Source organism: Bufo bufo, chromosome 4 (genome assembly GCF_905171765.1).
Source record: "Bufo bufo chromosome 4, aBufBuf1.1, whole genome shotgun sequence".
In the NCBI taxonomy this organism is placed as follows: domain Eukaryota; kingdom Metazoa; phylum Chordata; class Amphibia; order Anura; family Bufonidae; genus Bufo; species Bufo bufo.
Window position 1 is genome coordinate 577271004 of NC_053392.1, and position 14933 is coordinate 577285936.

At 45.0% G+C, this 14933-nt stretch overlaps 1 protein-coding gene across 4 annotated transcripts in view; it reads right to left on the reverse strand.

The window, feature by feature from the left end:
* The window catches only part of EML4 (EMAP like 4), a 162354-nt gene that overhangs the window by 19552 nt on the left and 127869 nt on the right, over positions 1-14933 (reverse strand). For all 4 annotated transcript variants that reach the window (XR_005778531.1, XM_040430353.1, XM_040430355.1 and 1 more), the window contains exon 15: positions 12639-12790. Coding sequence is in view for 3 of the 4 variants with exons in the window: in XM_040430353.1 (XP_040286287.1) it covers positions 12639-12790 (152 nt within the window). In the remaining variant the exon portion in view is untranslated. The remainder of the gene's footprint in view (positions 1-12638; positions 12791-14933) is intronic.

Genomic DNA, 14933 nt, shown 5'->3' on the forward strand with positions numbered 1-14933 from the left:
TAACTGCTTACGGACCATTTATAGCAGGGATGGCCAACCTGCGGCTCTCCAGCTGTTGCAAAACTACAACTCCCAGCATGCCCAGCCTGCCTACAACTATCAGCCTACAGCAGGGCATGGTGGGAATTGTAGTTTTACAATAGCTGGAGAGCCGCAGGTTGACCAGCCCTGATTTATAGGATCATCTCATCACCTACAAGGTGTTTCCTATACGAAGTGCTGCAGTGATCCACTGATGGCCGTGGGTGACAACCCTAAGACCAGAGTAAAGAATAGATGTGGTGGCGGGGGGGGAAAAAGTCATGAAAAATGACCAATTCCCCATAAAACGGCCGCTATGGGTTTTATATAGTACTGCATGCGGACATTCATTCAAATGAGTACCCAAAAGCTGAGTCCCGAATGGAGGAACCCTTCTATGACGTCCATATGCCCTGACGTGGAGAGGGATTGCCCTGATGAGAGGAACCCTTTATGTTTGAAGGCTGCACACCAGTAGATCACCGTGTACGCCGAGCCTGGGAACATGTCCTCATAAGCTGGAGCTTAAGTGGACTTCCTAAAAAGTCATTTCCAAACTTTGCAAGTAGGTCATTTACTAATTAAAAGAAAAGCTTCTTATGATTACAAAGAAAGTAATCTTTTGGCTGAAAAGTGTTTATGTAATGGCTGGAAGAGGTTCAACTCTGGCGTCCAAACAGACCACGCCGCGGGATAAAGGAAAGAAAGTACATGATGAAATAAAGAGATAAATTGTCATTTAAATAGCATTTCGGATTTAAAAATAAGACAGCAGCGCACACACAACCCAATGAGGCTCCTTCCACATCTGTGCTTTCCTTACCGGTATTGATCAGTCATAGGATCTCAAAACCAGAGGAACACACTTCCGTTTTGTTTCCATTCATTGTGAACGGAACGGAGTGCACCAGAATGCATTTTGTTCCTCTGCGTTTCCACGCTGCAAAGCAGGGTTTTTGTGTGCGTCATGGGATACTGGTCAAGACGGATCTGGCATGAAACACAATGCAAGTCTATGGTGCCAGTGCCCATTGACTTACAATGGTTTTAGTGCCCGATCCGACTTGGTCATTTTAGAGATAATACAACCGGATCTGTTCATAGCGGACGCAGACGGTTCTATTATCATAACGGAAGCGATTTTTCTGATCCATGACGCATCCAGCAAAAATTATGTAAAAGTAGCCTAATACAACATATAAAGATAAACCACGCACCGCCAAGTTCATACCTGGCATACGCCAAGTTCATATCCGGCATACGCCAAGTTGATGGGCTTGTGCAGTGCTACAATACCGATGACCTATTCTCAGAATAGGTCATGAATATCAGATCAGCGGGGTTCTGACTCCTGGCACCCTCGCTAATCAGCCATTTGTGCGAGCGCTGCTTCCGCTTCCGAATTATACAGCGGTTCGTCCCATTCACTTGCCATGGGATGAGCAGTTGTAATTACACTCCGCTGCAAACATTTTGAAGCAGAAGCAGTGCTTGCACGAGTGCTGCTACCTCTTCAGACAGCTGATCAGTGGGGGTGGCGGGGTCGGATGCCCACCAATCTAATATTGATGACCTATCCTGATTGTAGCACTGCACAACCCCGTTAATACCCTGAATACACCAAGTTAATACCCCATGTACAAGAAACAGGAGAACAAACGAGGTGTAGAATAAAGTCCTTCGGTGTGTTCTACAAATGCTCAAAATATGTTATTCTTGGCTGTACACTAGTTTAAATATTCCGGCGGATAACAGCGGAGACAGGGCCTTACTTGCGCTTGACGCCGCTAAGGCGTTTGACAGTGTGGAATGGAGGTACTTGTGGGGGGTCCTGAGAACTATGGGCTTTGGAGAGCGGTTCATTTAGTGGGTACAGGTCCTGTATTCTAGTCCTAAGGCGAGAATTAGAGCGAATGGAGGGTTGTCAGATTGTTTTGCTCTTGCCAGGGGCTCCAGGCAGGGATGCCCATTGTCGCCCTTATTGTTTGCTCTTGCAATAGAGCCGCTCGCGGCGCATATCCGCTTATCAACAAATATAGAGGGGTTTAGATACGGTGGGCTGCACAATAAAGTGGCTATGTACGCTGATGACACTCTACTTTTTATGGGCGATACTGGTGCGTCCCTGGATGCGGCCATGGCATTGATTGACAGATTTGGTAGCTTCTCTGGACTTCGGATAAATTGGCAAAAATCCTCTTTGATGCCAATTGATGGTCAGGCCCTGTCAGGCAGACAAGTAGATAGTCGGGTTCCTTGGGTGGATAAATTTAAATATCTGGGATTGCATATAACACCTAGACTATCGGATTTTGAAGACCTTAATCTGTCCCCATTGCTGGCTACTTTTAGGCTTAAAGTGAGGTCATGGTGTAGACTCTTTCTTTCGGTGGTAGGTAGAGTTAACCTTTTAAAAATGGTTATGATGCCCCAGTTGCTCTATGTGCTGAATAATGCTCCTGTATGGATCCCCCTGGATAGATTCAAGAAAATTCACTCTATATTTAGGGATCTTACTTGGAAGTATGGGCAGGCTAGGATCAAACTGGAGACATTGCAGTATCCTAAGTCGGAAGGGGGCCTGGCTGTCCCTAACGCATGGATTTATTTTCTGGCTTCCCAATGTCAGCATTTTAAGGGATGGATTGATCTACAAGCTCCAGATATGACTGGGCAGATATTGCAGCATTGGCTGGGCAGTCATGACCTCATGGGCTTTCTGGAAGGCTCAGGAATGCATGCTGGGAGAGAAAAACTCCCTCTTATTGAACTTATGAAAAAAGTTTGGACAAAGGTGAAGCAGCTAAGAGGTGTAGGTGGAATCAGCGAACTTTCTCCTATTGGAAAGAATCTCCTGTTGCCCGAATTATTTGCCATACCAGGACTAAGGAACTGGGAAACGTATGGAGTGACGAGAATTGGCCAATTAATTAAGGACAAGATATGTAAGTCATTTCAAAACCTGCAGCGGGAATTTAATGTTCCAAGGGAGTGGTTCTATAAATATCTTCAAATAAGGCATGCCCTTGAGGTCACATTGCGGAAAGGATGTGTGATAGCTCAAATGGAGGTGGTTCATAAGCTTGTTCTTCCGACAGGTGGGGGAAAAAGAGGGTTAATATCACAGGTGTACGCTCTTTTACTGGAAAAATTCTTAGAGGGGTTTCCGCTTTCAAGAATGAAAAAATGGGAGGATGACGTGGGGGATATGTCTAAAGATAAGTGGGAAGATATACTGGAAGGGGTCCCCAAGGTGTCCCTGAGTGAACAGGGCAAATTGTCCCAATTATTTATTATACACAGAGTGTACAAAACACTGGTGTTCCTGAAAAAGATTGGAGTGAGAAGGGATGACAAGTGTCCAAAGTGTATGGAAGATGGTGCGGACTTGTTACATATGCTGTGGTCTTGTCCAGTAGTTGGTAATTATTGGGAGGATGTTAGAAATATGATTAATAGCAAAATGACATTGAAAATTCAAAAAGACCCTAAGGTGTGTGTACTGGGATATGTGTCTGAGATTGGAGGGAATGAATCGGTCAAGGTAGCTGTGGGGAGGTTGCTGTATGTGGCCAGGAAACTGATTGCTATGAGGTGGATCCAGGGAAGTCCGCCTACACTGAGTGAGTTTGAACGGAAGGTGCATGACATGATGATTAGGGATCGACCGATATTGATTTTTTAGGGCCGATACCGATAATTTGTGAACTTTCAGGCCGATAGCCGATAATTTGTGAACTTTCAGGCCGATAGCCGATAATTTATACCGATATTCTGGGAATTTTCATTTTTGAGAAAAAAAAAATAAATCCTACACAAATCTGCTGAAAATTAATATATAGAAAAATAAAGTTTAGGGCGAGCACTCAACACTTGGACCAATGGAATGGGAATAAAACATTTATTAAATCATAATTTAGAACACGTGTACATTTCAATAAAATAAAAAGATAAAATACATACAAAATACCACATATAGGGATAAGAGTCGTGACAGTCGCTAATCAGAAAACTTATTGGATACTGTATAGGATCTAACACTTGTAGTAGAGCAACTGATGAATATTCAGCCAGTACAATTGAATGCAGCCGAGGGTATATATCCCATGCGCAGATGAATAAGTCAATCAATAGTGCTGGCTTGTCTCCGCGGCTCCAATATTGATAACGTAATGTAGCAACTGAACGCAACAATTGTTCCTATGGTATGAACACAGGTTACAATATCCTTCAATAGCGATAATGGATAGTGCTGGCTAATGTATGCGGCTCCAATAGTGATGACGTAGTGGAGCGGCTGAGTTCGACAATTGCTACTAGTAATTGGACACAAGTATCACTGTCCTTCAATAGCAATAGTTCAGTCTAGTAGCCGTACACATTCAATAGTGTGCCTGGTCGCATACAAACTGCAACTGTAATGTTCCTACCTTCCTCTGATCAATAGCGAGGACGTCTCTACGGACATGTGCGGTGGATAAGCTGCAGGTGGATAGTTCCGGCGTCTGGATGGTAACTGCTATAGTTCGCTGTCTCCAGATCTCACGGGATTACGGAAGCAATGAATGACCTGGACAGCCCAGAGCGCTGTTTGGCAGATAATATGCTTGGCGTCCTAGAAATCCATATTCCTCCGATTTAAGTTGATTTTTGCATGGCCATGCATAGAGTGCGGAGGTGCTTCTGTTACAGGTGTGCGGCCCAGACGCGTTTCGGGAACTCCTTCCCTTCGTCAGTGGTGGGCTGTCCAGGTCATTCATTGCTTCCGTAATCCCGCGAGATCTGGAGACAGCGAACTATAGCAGTTACCATCCAGACGCCGGAACTATCCACCTGCAGCTTATCCACCGCACATGTCCGTAGAGACGTCCTCGCTATTGATCAAAGAGGAAGGTAGGAACATTACAGTTGCAGTTTGTATGCGACCAGGCACACTATTGAATGTGTACGGCTACTAGACTGAACTATTGCTATTGAAGGACAGTGATACTTGTGTCCAATTACTAGTAGCAATTGTCGAACTCAGCCGCTCCACTACGTCATCACTATTGGAGCCGCATACATTAGCCAGCACTATCCATTATCGCTATTGAAGGATATTGTAACCTGTGTTCATACCATAGGAACAATTGTTGCGTTCAGTTGCTACATTACGTTATCAATATTGGAGCCGCGGAGACAAGCCAGCACTATTGATTGACTTATTCATCTGCGCATGGGATATATACCCTCGGCTGCATTCAATTGTACTGGCTGAATATTCATCAGTTGCTCTACTACAAGTGTTAGATCCTATACAGTATCCAATAAGTTTTCTGATTAGCGACTGTCACGACTCTTATCCCTATATGTGGTATTTTGTATGTATTTTATCTTTTTATTTTATTGAAATGTACACGTGTTCTAAATTGTGATTTAATAAATGTTTTATTCCCATTCCATTGGTCCAAGTGTTGAGTGCTCGCCCTAAACTTTATTTTTCTATACATACGCTAGTAGAGGAGGGGTGTTCCTCTAGTCTGGGCTAGCAGCACCTTCATCCAGAACCCCGCCTGAGGTGAGCCACCATCTTTGAGTCCTCGAAAATTAATATATGTTTATTGTTAATGTGTATTTTTTTGTTTATTGTTAATGTGTATTTTTTTTTTATAAGTATTTCTCATTTATACTTTTTTTTTTTTTTACTAACTTTTAGCCCCCTTAGGGACTAGAACCCTTGTCCTATTCCCCCTGATAGATCTCTATCAGGGTGAATAGGAGCTCACACTGTCCCTGCTGCTCTGTGCATAGTGCACACAGCAGCATGGAGCTTACCATGGCAGCCAGGGCTTCAATAGTGTCCTGGCTGCCATGGTAACCGATCGGAGCCCCAGGATTACACAGCTGGGGCTCCGATCGGAGGAGCAGGGGAGAGGGGATCCTGTGGCCACTGCCACCAATGAGTAATACTGGGGGGGGCGCACTGCGCCACCAATGTTTTTACTATTGGCCGGGATTGGGGTGGGGGCGCACTGCGCCACCAATGATTAATACTGGGGGGCTTGGGGGGGGGGGGGGGGGGGGGCGCACTGCGTCACCAATGAAGATAAGTCTCTCAATCATTCATATACAGGAGGCGGGAGCTGGCTGCAGAATCACATAGCCGGCTCCCGACCTCTATGAGCGGTAGCTGCGATCCGCGGCACCTGAGGAGTTAACTACCGCGGATCGCAGCTATCGCTCATAGAGGTCGGGAGCCGGCTATGTGATTCTGCAGCCAGCTCCCGCCTCCTGTATATGAATGAATGAAAGGCTTATCTTCATTGGTGGCGCAGCGGCCACAGCCCCTCCCCTCCTCTTGTCTTCTCTTCTGTCATTGGCGGCAGCAGCAGCACAGGGGGAGGAGACACTGCTTCCTTCTCCCCTGTGCTGCGGAGGGAACACAGAACGCGCTGAGAGCAGCGCGATCTGTGTTCCCCATACGTTATCGGTATATCGGCAAAATAGATGCCGATAACGTTCAAAATCCTCAATATCGGCCGATAATATCGGCCAAACCGATAATCGGTCGATCCCTAATGCTGATACTTGAAAAAGGGGTGTATGTGAAGAGAGGGTGTCCTCAGAAGTTTGATAAAATGTGGAATGAATGGTTCTCATACTCATGTGGTTATATAGGCTCGTGATGGTCAAGACCAGTTGTCAGGGAGGGGGGGGTTAGGGTAGGGTGGGGGGGGGGGGGGGGATGTTGGGGAGGTTCAGATATTGGTAATTCTCTGTCTCAAGTATTTGTTTTAGCATTTGTACACGCAATGTATAGATACTTGATAAAACTGTGTGTTGGTACTTCTATGATTACTGTTGTACACTGATTCCACACGGTGGATAAAGCAAAGAAAAAATACAACGTATTGTTTTATGTTATATTTTGTATTTATTGGTTCAATAAAAACGGATTTGATTTTTAAAAAAAAATCTGTTATTCTTGCATTGAGCCAGCTTAGCGGCCCGAGTCCTCCTGAAAACTCCTCCTGATCTTCAGCAGCTGAGCCCGATCAATAAAATTCTAATGCATATAATGCAGTAATGGGAGTCTAAGAGGACGCTTTTCAGCCTCCTCTCATGTGACTGCTGCAGCCTGTGACTGGCTGCAGTGGTAACATGATGAGACCAAGCCATGTCTACAGAGACCAGCAGATAACCAGGTAAGGAAGCCAAGAGAGGATAGTGGTTTTTTTTTTTAAAGCTGAGGAAAGTGTTTTTACTTTAATTTAGGACTTGCTGTGGATCCACATGTAACCTGCAGTTGAGTATAGCGACCCCACTGAACTCTTCGTGATATCTGCTACGTACCAGTTTCCGTTCTGCATCAGAAATAGACACGCTGCTGATTTGTAATACTCTTTCATTTTGCTGGTACTCTAATCCAGTGATGGTCAGTTCGCAGCGTTCCCCCCAGAGAACACATGCGGGCTGCCATCTTGACTCACCCGTCCGGCGATGCACAAGCCGAGAACAGCCCGATGAAGGCCCCCGGCGGCTGTTCTCGGAACTGCCTGCTCCCGGTGACCACATTTGATTTTAGACCGGCTCCCGGCACAGGCACGGGCTTACCTGTGCATCGCCGGACGGGTGAGTCAAGATGGCAGCCCGCATATGTTCGCTGGCGAACACGGCAAACTGACCATCACTGCTCTAATCCACTGTACGTTTTCTGTCTGCAAATCTGGGTGAAAAATTGGCAGCTTTTATGTTACATGAGGAAGAGTCCTGACTGTGCTGCACTGAAGAGGCGGCTTCTCCGGGACCCAGGGGCCGGGGGGCCTCATTCAGGTGCGAACCATTAGTAAGAATGACATTCCGGCACCAAACACCATTATGTAGGATGTAACAGGACTACGATCCATCCTTTATTTGCTGCTGTTTTCATTACTACAGTGTAAGAGTACTGACAACAAGGTGGGGTCCTCCTCCTGAGTTCTCTATGACTTCCAGTTACACCCCTGCCTGGAGGTGCCACCCGCAGACAACATGATTGAAGTCCGTATATACAGAGATACAATTGTGCCGAGTCACTGCTTAAAGGAAACGGGTCGTCACAAAACTGCCAGTTAAAACCAGATAGAGACACATCTGCTTTTATTTTCTGATTACAGATTTTTTTTATTCTATTTCCTGGATATGATTATGGGGGCGGCCATCTTGCCCGAGTGTTAAAGCGCCCTTTACACTGGCCAAGAATCTTAAAGGTAATCGCTAACGAGTAGGCGGTGACACTCGTCCATCTGGTAATCCGATCATTTGTGCGTACACAAAAATCGCTGTTTGCTGGCAGCAGATCGTCCTGTGTTATCACGCTCTGCTGCCGGCAAACAAGTCGGTACGGGGAAGAGCAGACGATTGTGGGGAAGGAATCTGCTGCTCTATCGTCCCATGTAAAGGGATCATTAGAAAGCATTAAGAAAATTACTTTACGCAGCCCCAAAGGCCACGGACACAAAGGGACCTCATTGAGAGAGAGTTGTCCAGGCACGCTCTGTGACCTGTGCAGAGGTCAATGTACAAGGGAACAATAGATCAGCTTTGACAATCACCTGTTGTGAATGGTGGATCCCCTCTTATCTATAGACAAAGGTGATATCATTACAGGCAGGATTTAAATCACAGATAAGCAGGTAACTGCAGTAAACTGATCTGCACAGACCACGAAGGTCTGGCTTAGTGAACAGTGCGAAAACTGCAGGATTTAATGGGCTTTGGGCTTTTTTATTTTTTTATATAGATAGTGACAAGGAAAATTAGATCAAAAAATCTTTAAATATATGTTTAACATAAAAACATGATTTAAACAGGTCATTTTCTGATGAAACATTTCCTTTAAGTCTTATATAGTAATATTGCAGCTTAATACACTTAATAGGAGTTGCCTGAGTATTAAGACATATGGATGTCATACAGCTTGATTTTCCTAAAAGCTAGGGTGGAGAGCGGCTAGAAAAGAGGCTCTTGCTCTAGCAGACCCAGCCTATCCATGTATTGGCTGCCTTGTAATACTACAGGGTGGGCCATTTACAGGTTCTTCTCTAAAAATTAGCATATTGTGATAAAGTTCATTATTTTCTGTAATGTACTGATAAACAGACTTTCATATATTTTAGATTCATTACACACAACTGAAGTAGTTCAAGCCTTTTCTTGTTTTAATATTGATGATTTTGGCATACAGCTCATGAAAACCCAAAATTCCTATCTCAAAAAATTTGCATATTTCATCCAACCAATAAAAGAAAAGTGTTTTTAATACAAAAAAAGTCAACCTTCAAATAATTAAGTTCAGTTACGCATTCAATACTTGGTCGGGAATCCTTTTGCAGAAATGACTGCTTCAATGCGGCGTGGCATGGAGGCAATCAGCCTGTGGCACTGCTGAGGTGTTATGGAGGCCCAGGATGCTTCGATAGCGGCCTTAAGCTCATCCAGAGTGTTGGGTCTTGCGTCTCTCAACTTTCTCTTCCCAATATCCCACAGATTCTCTATGGGGTTCAGGTCAGGAGAGTTGGCAGGCCAATTGAGCACAGTAATACCATGGTCAGTAAACCATTTACCAGTGGTTTTGGCACTGTGAGCAGGTGCCAGGTCGTGCTGAAAAATCAAATCTTCATCTCCATAAAGCTTTTCAGCAGATGGAAGCATGAAGTGCTCCAAAATCTCCTGATAGCTAGCTGCATTGACCCTGCCCTTGATAAAACACAGTGGACCAACACCAGCAGCTGACATGGCACCCCAGACCATCACTGACTGTGGGTACTGGACACTGGACTTCAGGCATTTTGGCATTTCCCTCTCCCCAGTCTTCCTCCAGACTCTGGCACCTTGATTTCCGAATGACATGCAAAATTTGCTTTCATCCGAAAAAAGTACTTTGGACCACTGAGCAACAGTCCAGTGCTGCTTCTCTGTAACCCAGGTCAGGCGCTTCTGCCGCTGTTTCTGGTTCAAAAGTGGCTTGACCTGGGGAATGCGGCACCTGTAGCCCATTTCCTGCACACGCCTGTACATGGTGGCTCTGGATGATTCTACTCCAGACGCAGTCCACTGCTTCCGCAGGTCCCCCAAGGTCTGGAATCGGTCCTTCTCCACAATCTTCCTCAGGGTCCGGTCACCTCTTCTCGTTGTGCAGCGTTTTCTGCCACACTTTTTCCTTCCCACAGACTTCCCACTGAGGTGCCTTGATACAGCACTCTGGGAACAGCCTATTCGTTCAGAAATTTCTTTCTGTGTCTTACTCTCTTGCTTGAGGGTGTCAATGATGGCCTTCTGGACAGCAGTCAGGTCGGCAGTCTTACCCATGATTGCGGTATTGAGTAATGAACCAGGCTGGGAGTTTTTAAAAGCCTCAGGAATCTTTTGCAGGTGTTTAGAGTTAGTTGATTCAGATGATTAGGTTAATAGCTCGTTTAGAGAACCTTTTCATGATATGCTAATTTTTTGAGATAGGAATTTTGGGTTTTCATGAGCTGTATGCCAAAATCATCAATATTAAAACAAGAAAAGGCTTGAACTACTTCAGTTGTGTGTAATGAATCTAAAATATATGAAAGTCTAATGTTTATCAGTACATTACAGAAAATGATGAACTTTATCACAATATGCAAATTTTTTTAGAAGATCCTGTATATGGATACACCTTAATAAAATGGGAATGGTTGGTGATATTAACTTCCTGTTTGTGGCACATTAGTATATGTGAGGGGGGAAACTTTTCAAGATGGGTGGTGACCATGGCAGCCATTTTGAATCCAACTTTAGTTTTTTCAATAGGAAGAGGGTCATGTGACACATCAAACTTATTGGGAATTTCACACGAAAAACAATGGTGTGCTTGGTTTTAACGTAACTTTATTCTTTCATGAGTTATTTACAAGTTTCTCTTTGTCTACAGCCATTGACATGTCGCCGAGGAGCGGATAGAAATTGTGTTGATGTCTGGTGAACGCAGTAACCGGGTCATTGCAGCAGATTTCAATGCAAGACACCCTACGAGACCACCCATCTCACATGCTACAGTTAGCAAACTGCTTGCCAAGTTTTGTGAAACTGGTTCAGTGTTAGATTTGCCAAAATGTGGACGCATGAAATCTGTCTCTAATGAAGAAACATTAGTGGCTGTCCTAGCCTTATTCAGCAAGAGCCCACAGCGTAGCACTCGCCGCATGTCACTGGAGAGTGGCATTAGTCGAACATCCCTTTGGCGGATATTAGCTACTCACAAATGGCACCCTTACAAACTCCAGCTACTGCAGAATCTCAACGAGGATGACCCAGATCGGCGCACTGAATTTGCAGAATGGGCAAAAATAAAATTGGAACAGGACCCTCAGTTTACGCAGAAGATTTTGTTCAGTGATGAGGCAAACTTTTATGTGAATGGTGACGTTAAACAAAACCACCGCTATTGGTCTGACACTAACCCACATTGGATAGATCCCTCCAAGACTGTTGGAACAAAAAAATTGATGGTATGGTGTGGTATATGGGGTACAAAGATAGTGGGGCCATTCTTCATCAATGGAAACCTCAAGGCCACTGGATATGCGAAATTGCTACATGATGATGTGTTTACCTCTTTATGCACTGAAGCTGGCACGTTCCCTGAGTTTTTCCAGCAAGATGGTGCACCACCACATTGTGGGTGTCAGGTCCGAGCATTCCTAGATGAACAGTTTCCTGGAAAGTGGATTGGTCGTCGTGGGCCAGTTGAATGGCCCCCAAGGTCTCCCGATCTGACCCCCTTAGACTTTTATCTTTGGGGTCATCTGAAGGCAATTGTCTATGCTGTGAAGATACGAGATGTGCAGCACCTGAAACTACGGATACTGGAAGCCTGTGCTAGCATTTCTCCTGCGGTGTTGCTATCAGTGTGTGAAGAGTGGGAGAAGAGGGTTGCATTGACAATCCAACACAATGGGCAGCACATTGAACAGATTTTATAAGTGGTCAGAAACTTGTAAATAACTCATGAAAGAATAAAGTTACGTTAAAACCAAGCACACCATTGTTTTTCTTGTGAAATTCCCAATAAGTTTGATGTGTCACATGACCCTCTTCCTATTGAAAAAACAAAAGTTGGATTCAAAATAGCAGACTTCAAAATGGCTGCCATGGTCACCACCCATCTTGAAAAAAGTTCCCCCCCCTCACATATACTAATGTGCCACAAACAGGAAGTTAATATCACCAACCATTCCCATTTTATTAAGGTGTATCCATATAAATGGCCCACCCTGTATAATCTGCCTGCAGTGGCCGCTGTAGGGGAAATGTAAGGCCAGCCCTATCTGCAGCGATCGGCTCATCGTCGTGCCAGGTTTGGTAGTGGAGCAAACACCCCTTTCTCTGTTTTCACCTAAACACTTACAACTATTTACAGAGATCATAAAGTGTCATTTATTCCTGCAAAGCTTCACTTAATGTGCCGCTAAGTGGACTTGACATATTTTCACGTATGCAGTACTTGTGCACAATGCTTCTCCATAGCCCCGTTCTCACTTGCTTCTCTTGCGCTTCTGTAAGCCCCGAGTGACGTCCCTGCCTGTATACAAATTCCACTACACCGCAGAAGTGGCGTCTGGTCTCACCTCAATCTCCCTCTCCGGGTTCAGGTTATGATCCCACAGAATGACTTTCCGGTCCTTCCCGCCTCCTGTGAGCATCATTCCGTTCCTCATCTGGCACAGTGTGAACACGCTTCCATCATGGGCTTTGATCTGCTTGCTAATTTGGTAGACGCCTGGAAACAGACAGTGAAGACATCGTAATGTATAAATGCACACGTGCAACATCTGTACATTTTCTATAATGCACCTTTTTTCACTTAAGATAATCGGGCACACAATTTCCTGCCGTATACATAACAGGTTTCACCTCTTAGACGCACCCTACTGTCCCCAGAAGAATAAGATGGTTTCTGACCAAAACGCACAAAAGTGTGGACAAACCCGCTCCGGGCTTTTTGGCCTCATCAACCAAGAGCTGGTTCTGATTATTCATTTTCTGCGTGTTGGTTAGAGGCTGGTCACACACTTTTGCCATGGACCATTGCTTGAAGTCTCCTTACCATAAGACCTGATGAACACGGCCGTATGAGTTTTACAGTCCGCAGAACACAGATCCCATGTGCATGCCACCGTTTGTTTTTTAGCCCTGTAGAAATGTCCTAGAATAGGACATGTTCTATTTTTTTGCGTGCTGGCAGAATGGACAAACTGATGCGGACAGCGCGCGGTGTCCTCTCCGCACAGTTTGTGCTCCCATTGAAATTAATGGGTCCGCATTCGATCCGCAAAAAATGCAGATCAGAAATACGGTCGTGCATGGTACTATACAGAGCAGACTGAAACCCTACTCTCTGCTGATCTGCCCACTAATGCACCTTTCGGATAAACAGACATTCGCCTAAGGCCTCTTTCACACGAGCATGACAGATTAGGTCCAGATGCGTTCAGGGTGCGTTCCGTGAAACTCGCACCATTTTGCAAGCAAGTTCAGTCAGTTTTGTCTGCAATGCGTTTTGATGCATTTTTCACGCGCGTGATAAAAAAACTGAAGGTTCACAAAAGACATCTCTTAGCAACCATCAGTCAAAAACGCATCGCACCCGCACTTGCTTCCGGATGCAATGCGTTTTTCACTGAAGCCCCATTCACTTCTATGAGGCCAGGGCTGCGTGAAAAACGCAGAATATAGAACATGCAACGCACAAGTGATGCGTGAAAAAAACACATCGCTCATGTACACAGACCCATTGAAATGAATGGGTCAGGAATCGGATTCAGTGCGGGTGCTATGCCTTCACATCACGCATTGCACCCACGCAGAAAACCCGCACGTGTGAAAAGGGCCTAGGGGTCCATGCGCACACATTTTCTTTCCGTGTCCATTTTGAGGACCCATTCCCTTCAATGGGTCCGCAAACAAAATGGGGAAATTATTCCATGTGTATTCCGTTCCCGTATGTCTGCGCAGCCATACGGATAAGCATTGTTACAATGGATCTGCAAAAAAATAAAAAATAAACAGATGCATCACGTATGTCACATGGACATCATCCATACTTTTTGCAGATTGCAAAATACATACAGTCGTGTGCATGAGCCCTAAAAGACATTTACGTAAATTGCACTGTAGATCATTTTCTTTCCCTTGGAGGAGACACAGTTTTCCTATAAAGCACTGCCTGAGATCTCCGGTAGGAGCCTTAATATCCCAATGAGGGCAAGATCAAAGCCATACGAAGAGCTGGAGATGCTACGCTATGTTATTCTGCTAACACAGCACAGGGTCTTACTGAAACAACTTGCTGACGTTTAGCTGTAGGCAAAATGAGGGGAAAAAAAAAATATATATATATTCTGCGTTCTCCCTTGCGGTGGAGCTCTAATTGCTTATAGGACATCCTGCAGTGAGTCATATAATTAATGTAGGTATAGGATAAACTAGTGCTCGGAGCTACACTCCCTCATATTACACCTTATTTTCCATTCCAAACATATATACCTAGAAAGTACAGGTGGCATTTAGTCTGAAAACCTCCGTGCAGCATATCAGGCGGCACTTACACCAGTGGTCTCGAGGGGGAGAAGTGCAGGTTGGAAACCAGTGTTTTAGGCCTCATGCACACATCTGTACTCCCTGGTCTTTGCAGATTGTACACAAACCCGTTCATTTCTATGGGCCGCATACAAAAACCCACACAGACGTCATCCAGGTGCTGTCCGTATCCGTGCGGCCGCTCCGCAAATTATAGAACAAGTCCTAGTCTTGTCAGTTTTGCGACAAGAATAGCCATTTCTACAACAGGGACCGAGAAAAGTCCGGGATGCACATGGCCAGTTGTCGTCTTTTGCGGATCCGCGGTTTGCAAACGGCAAAAT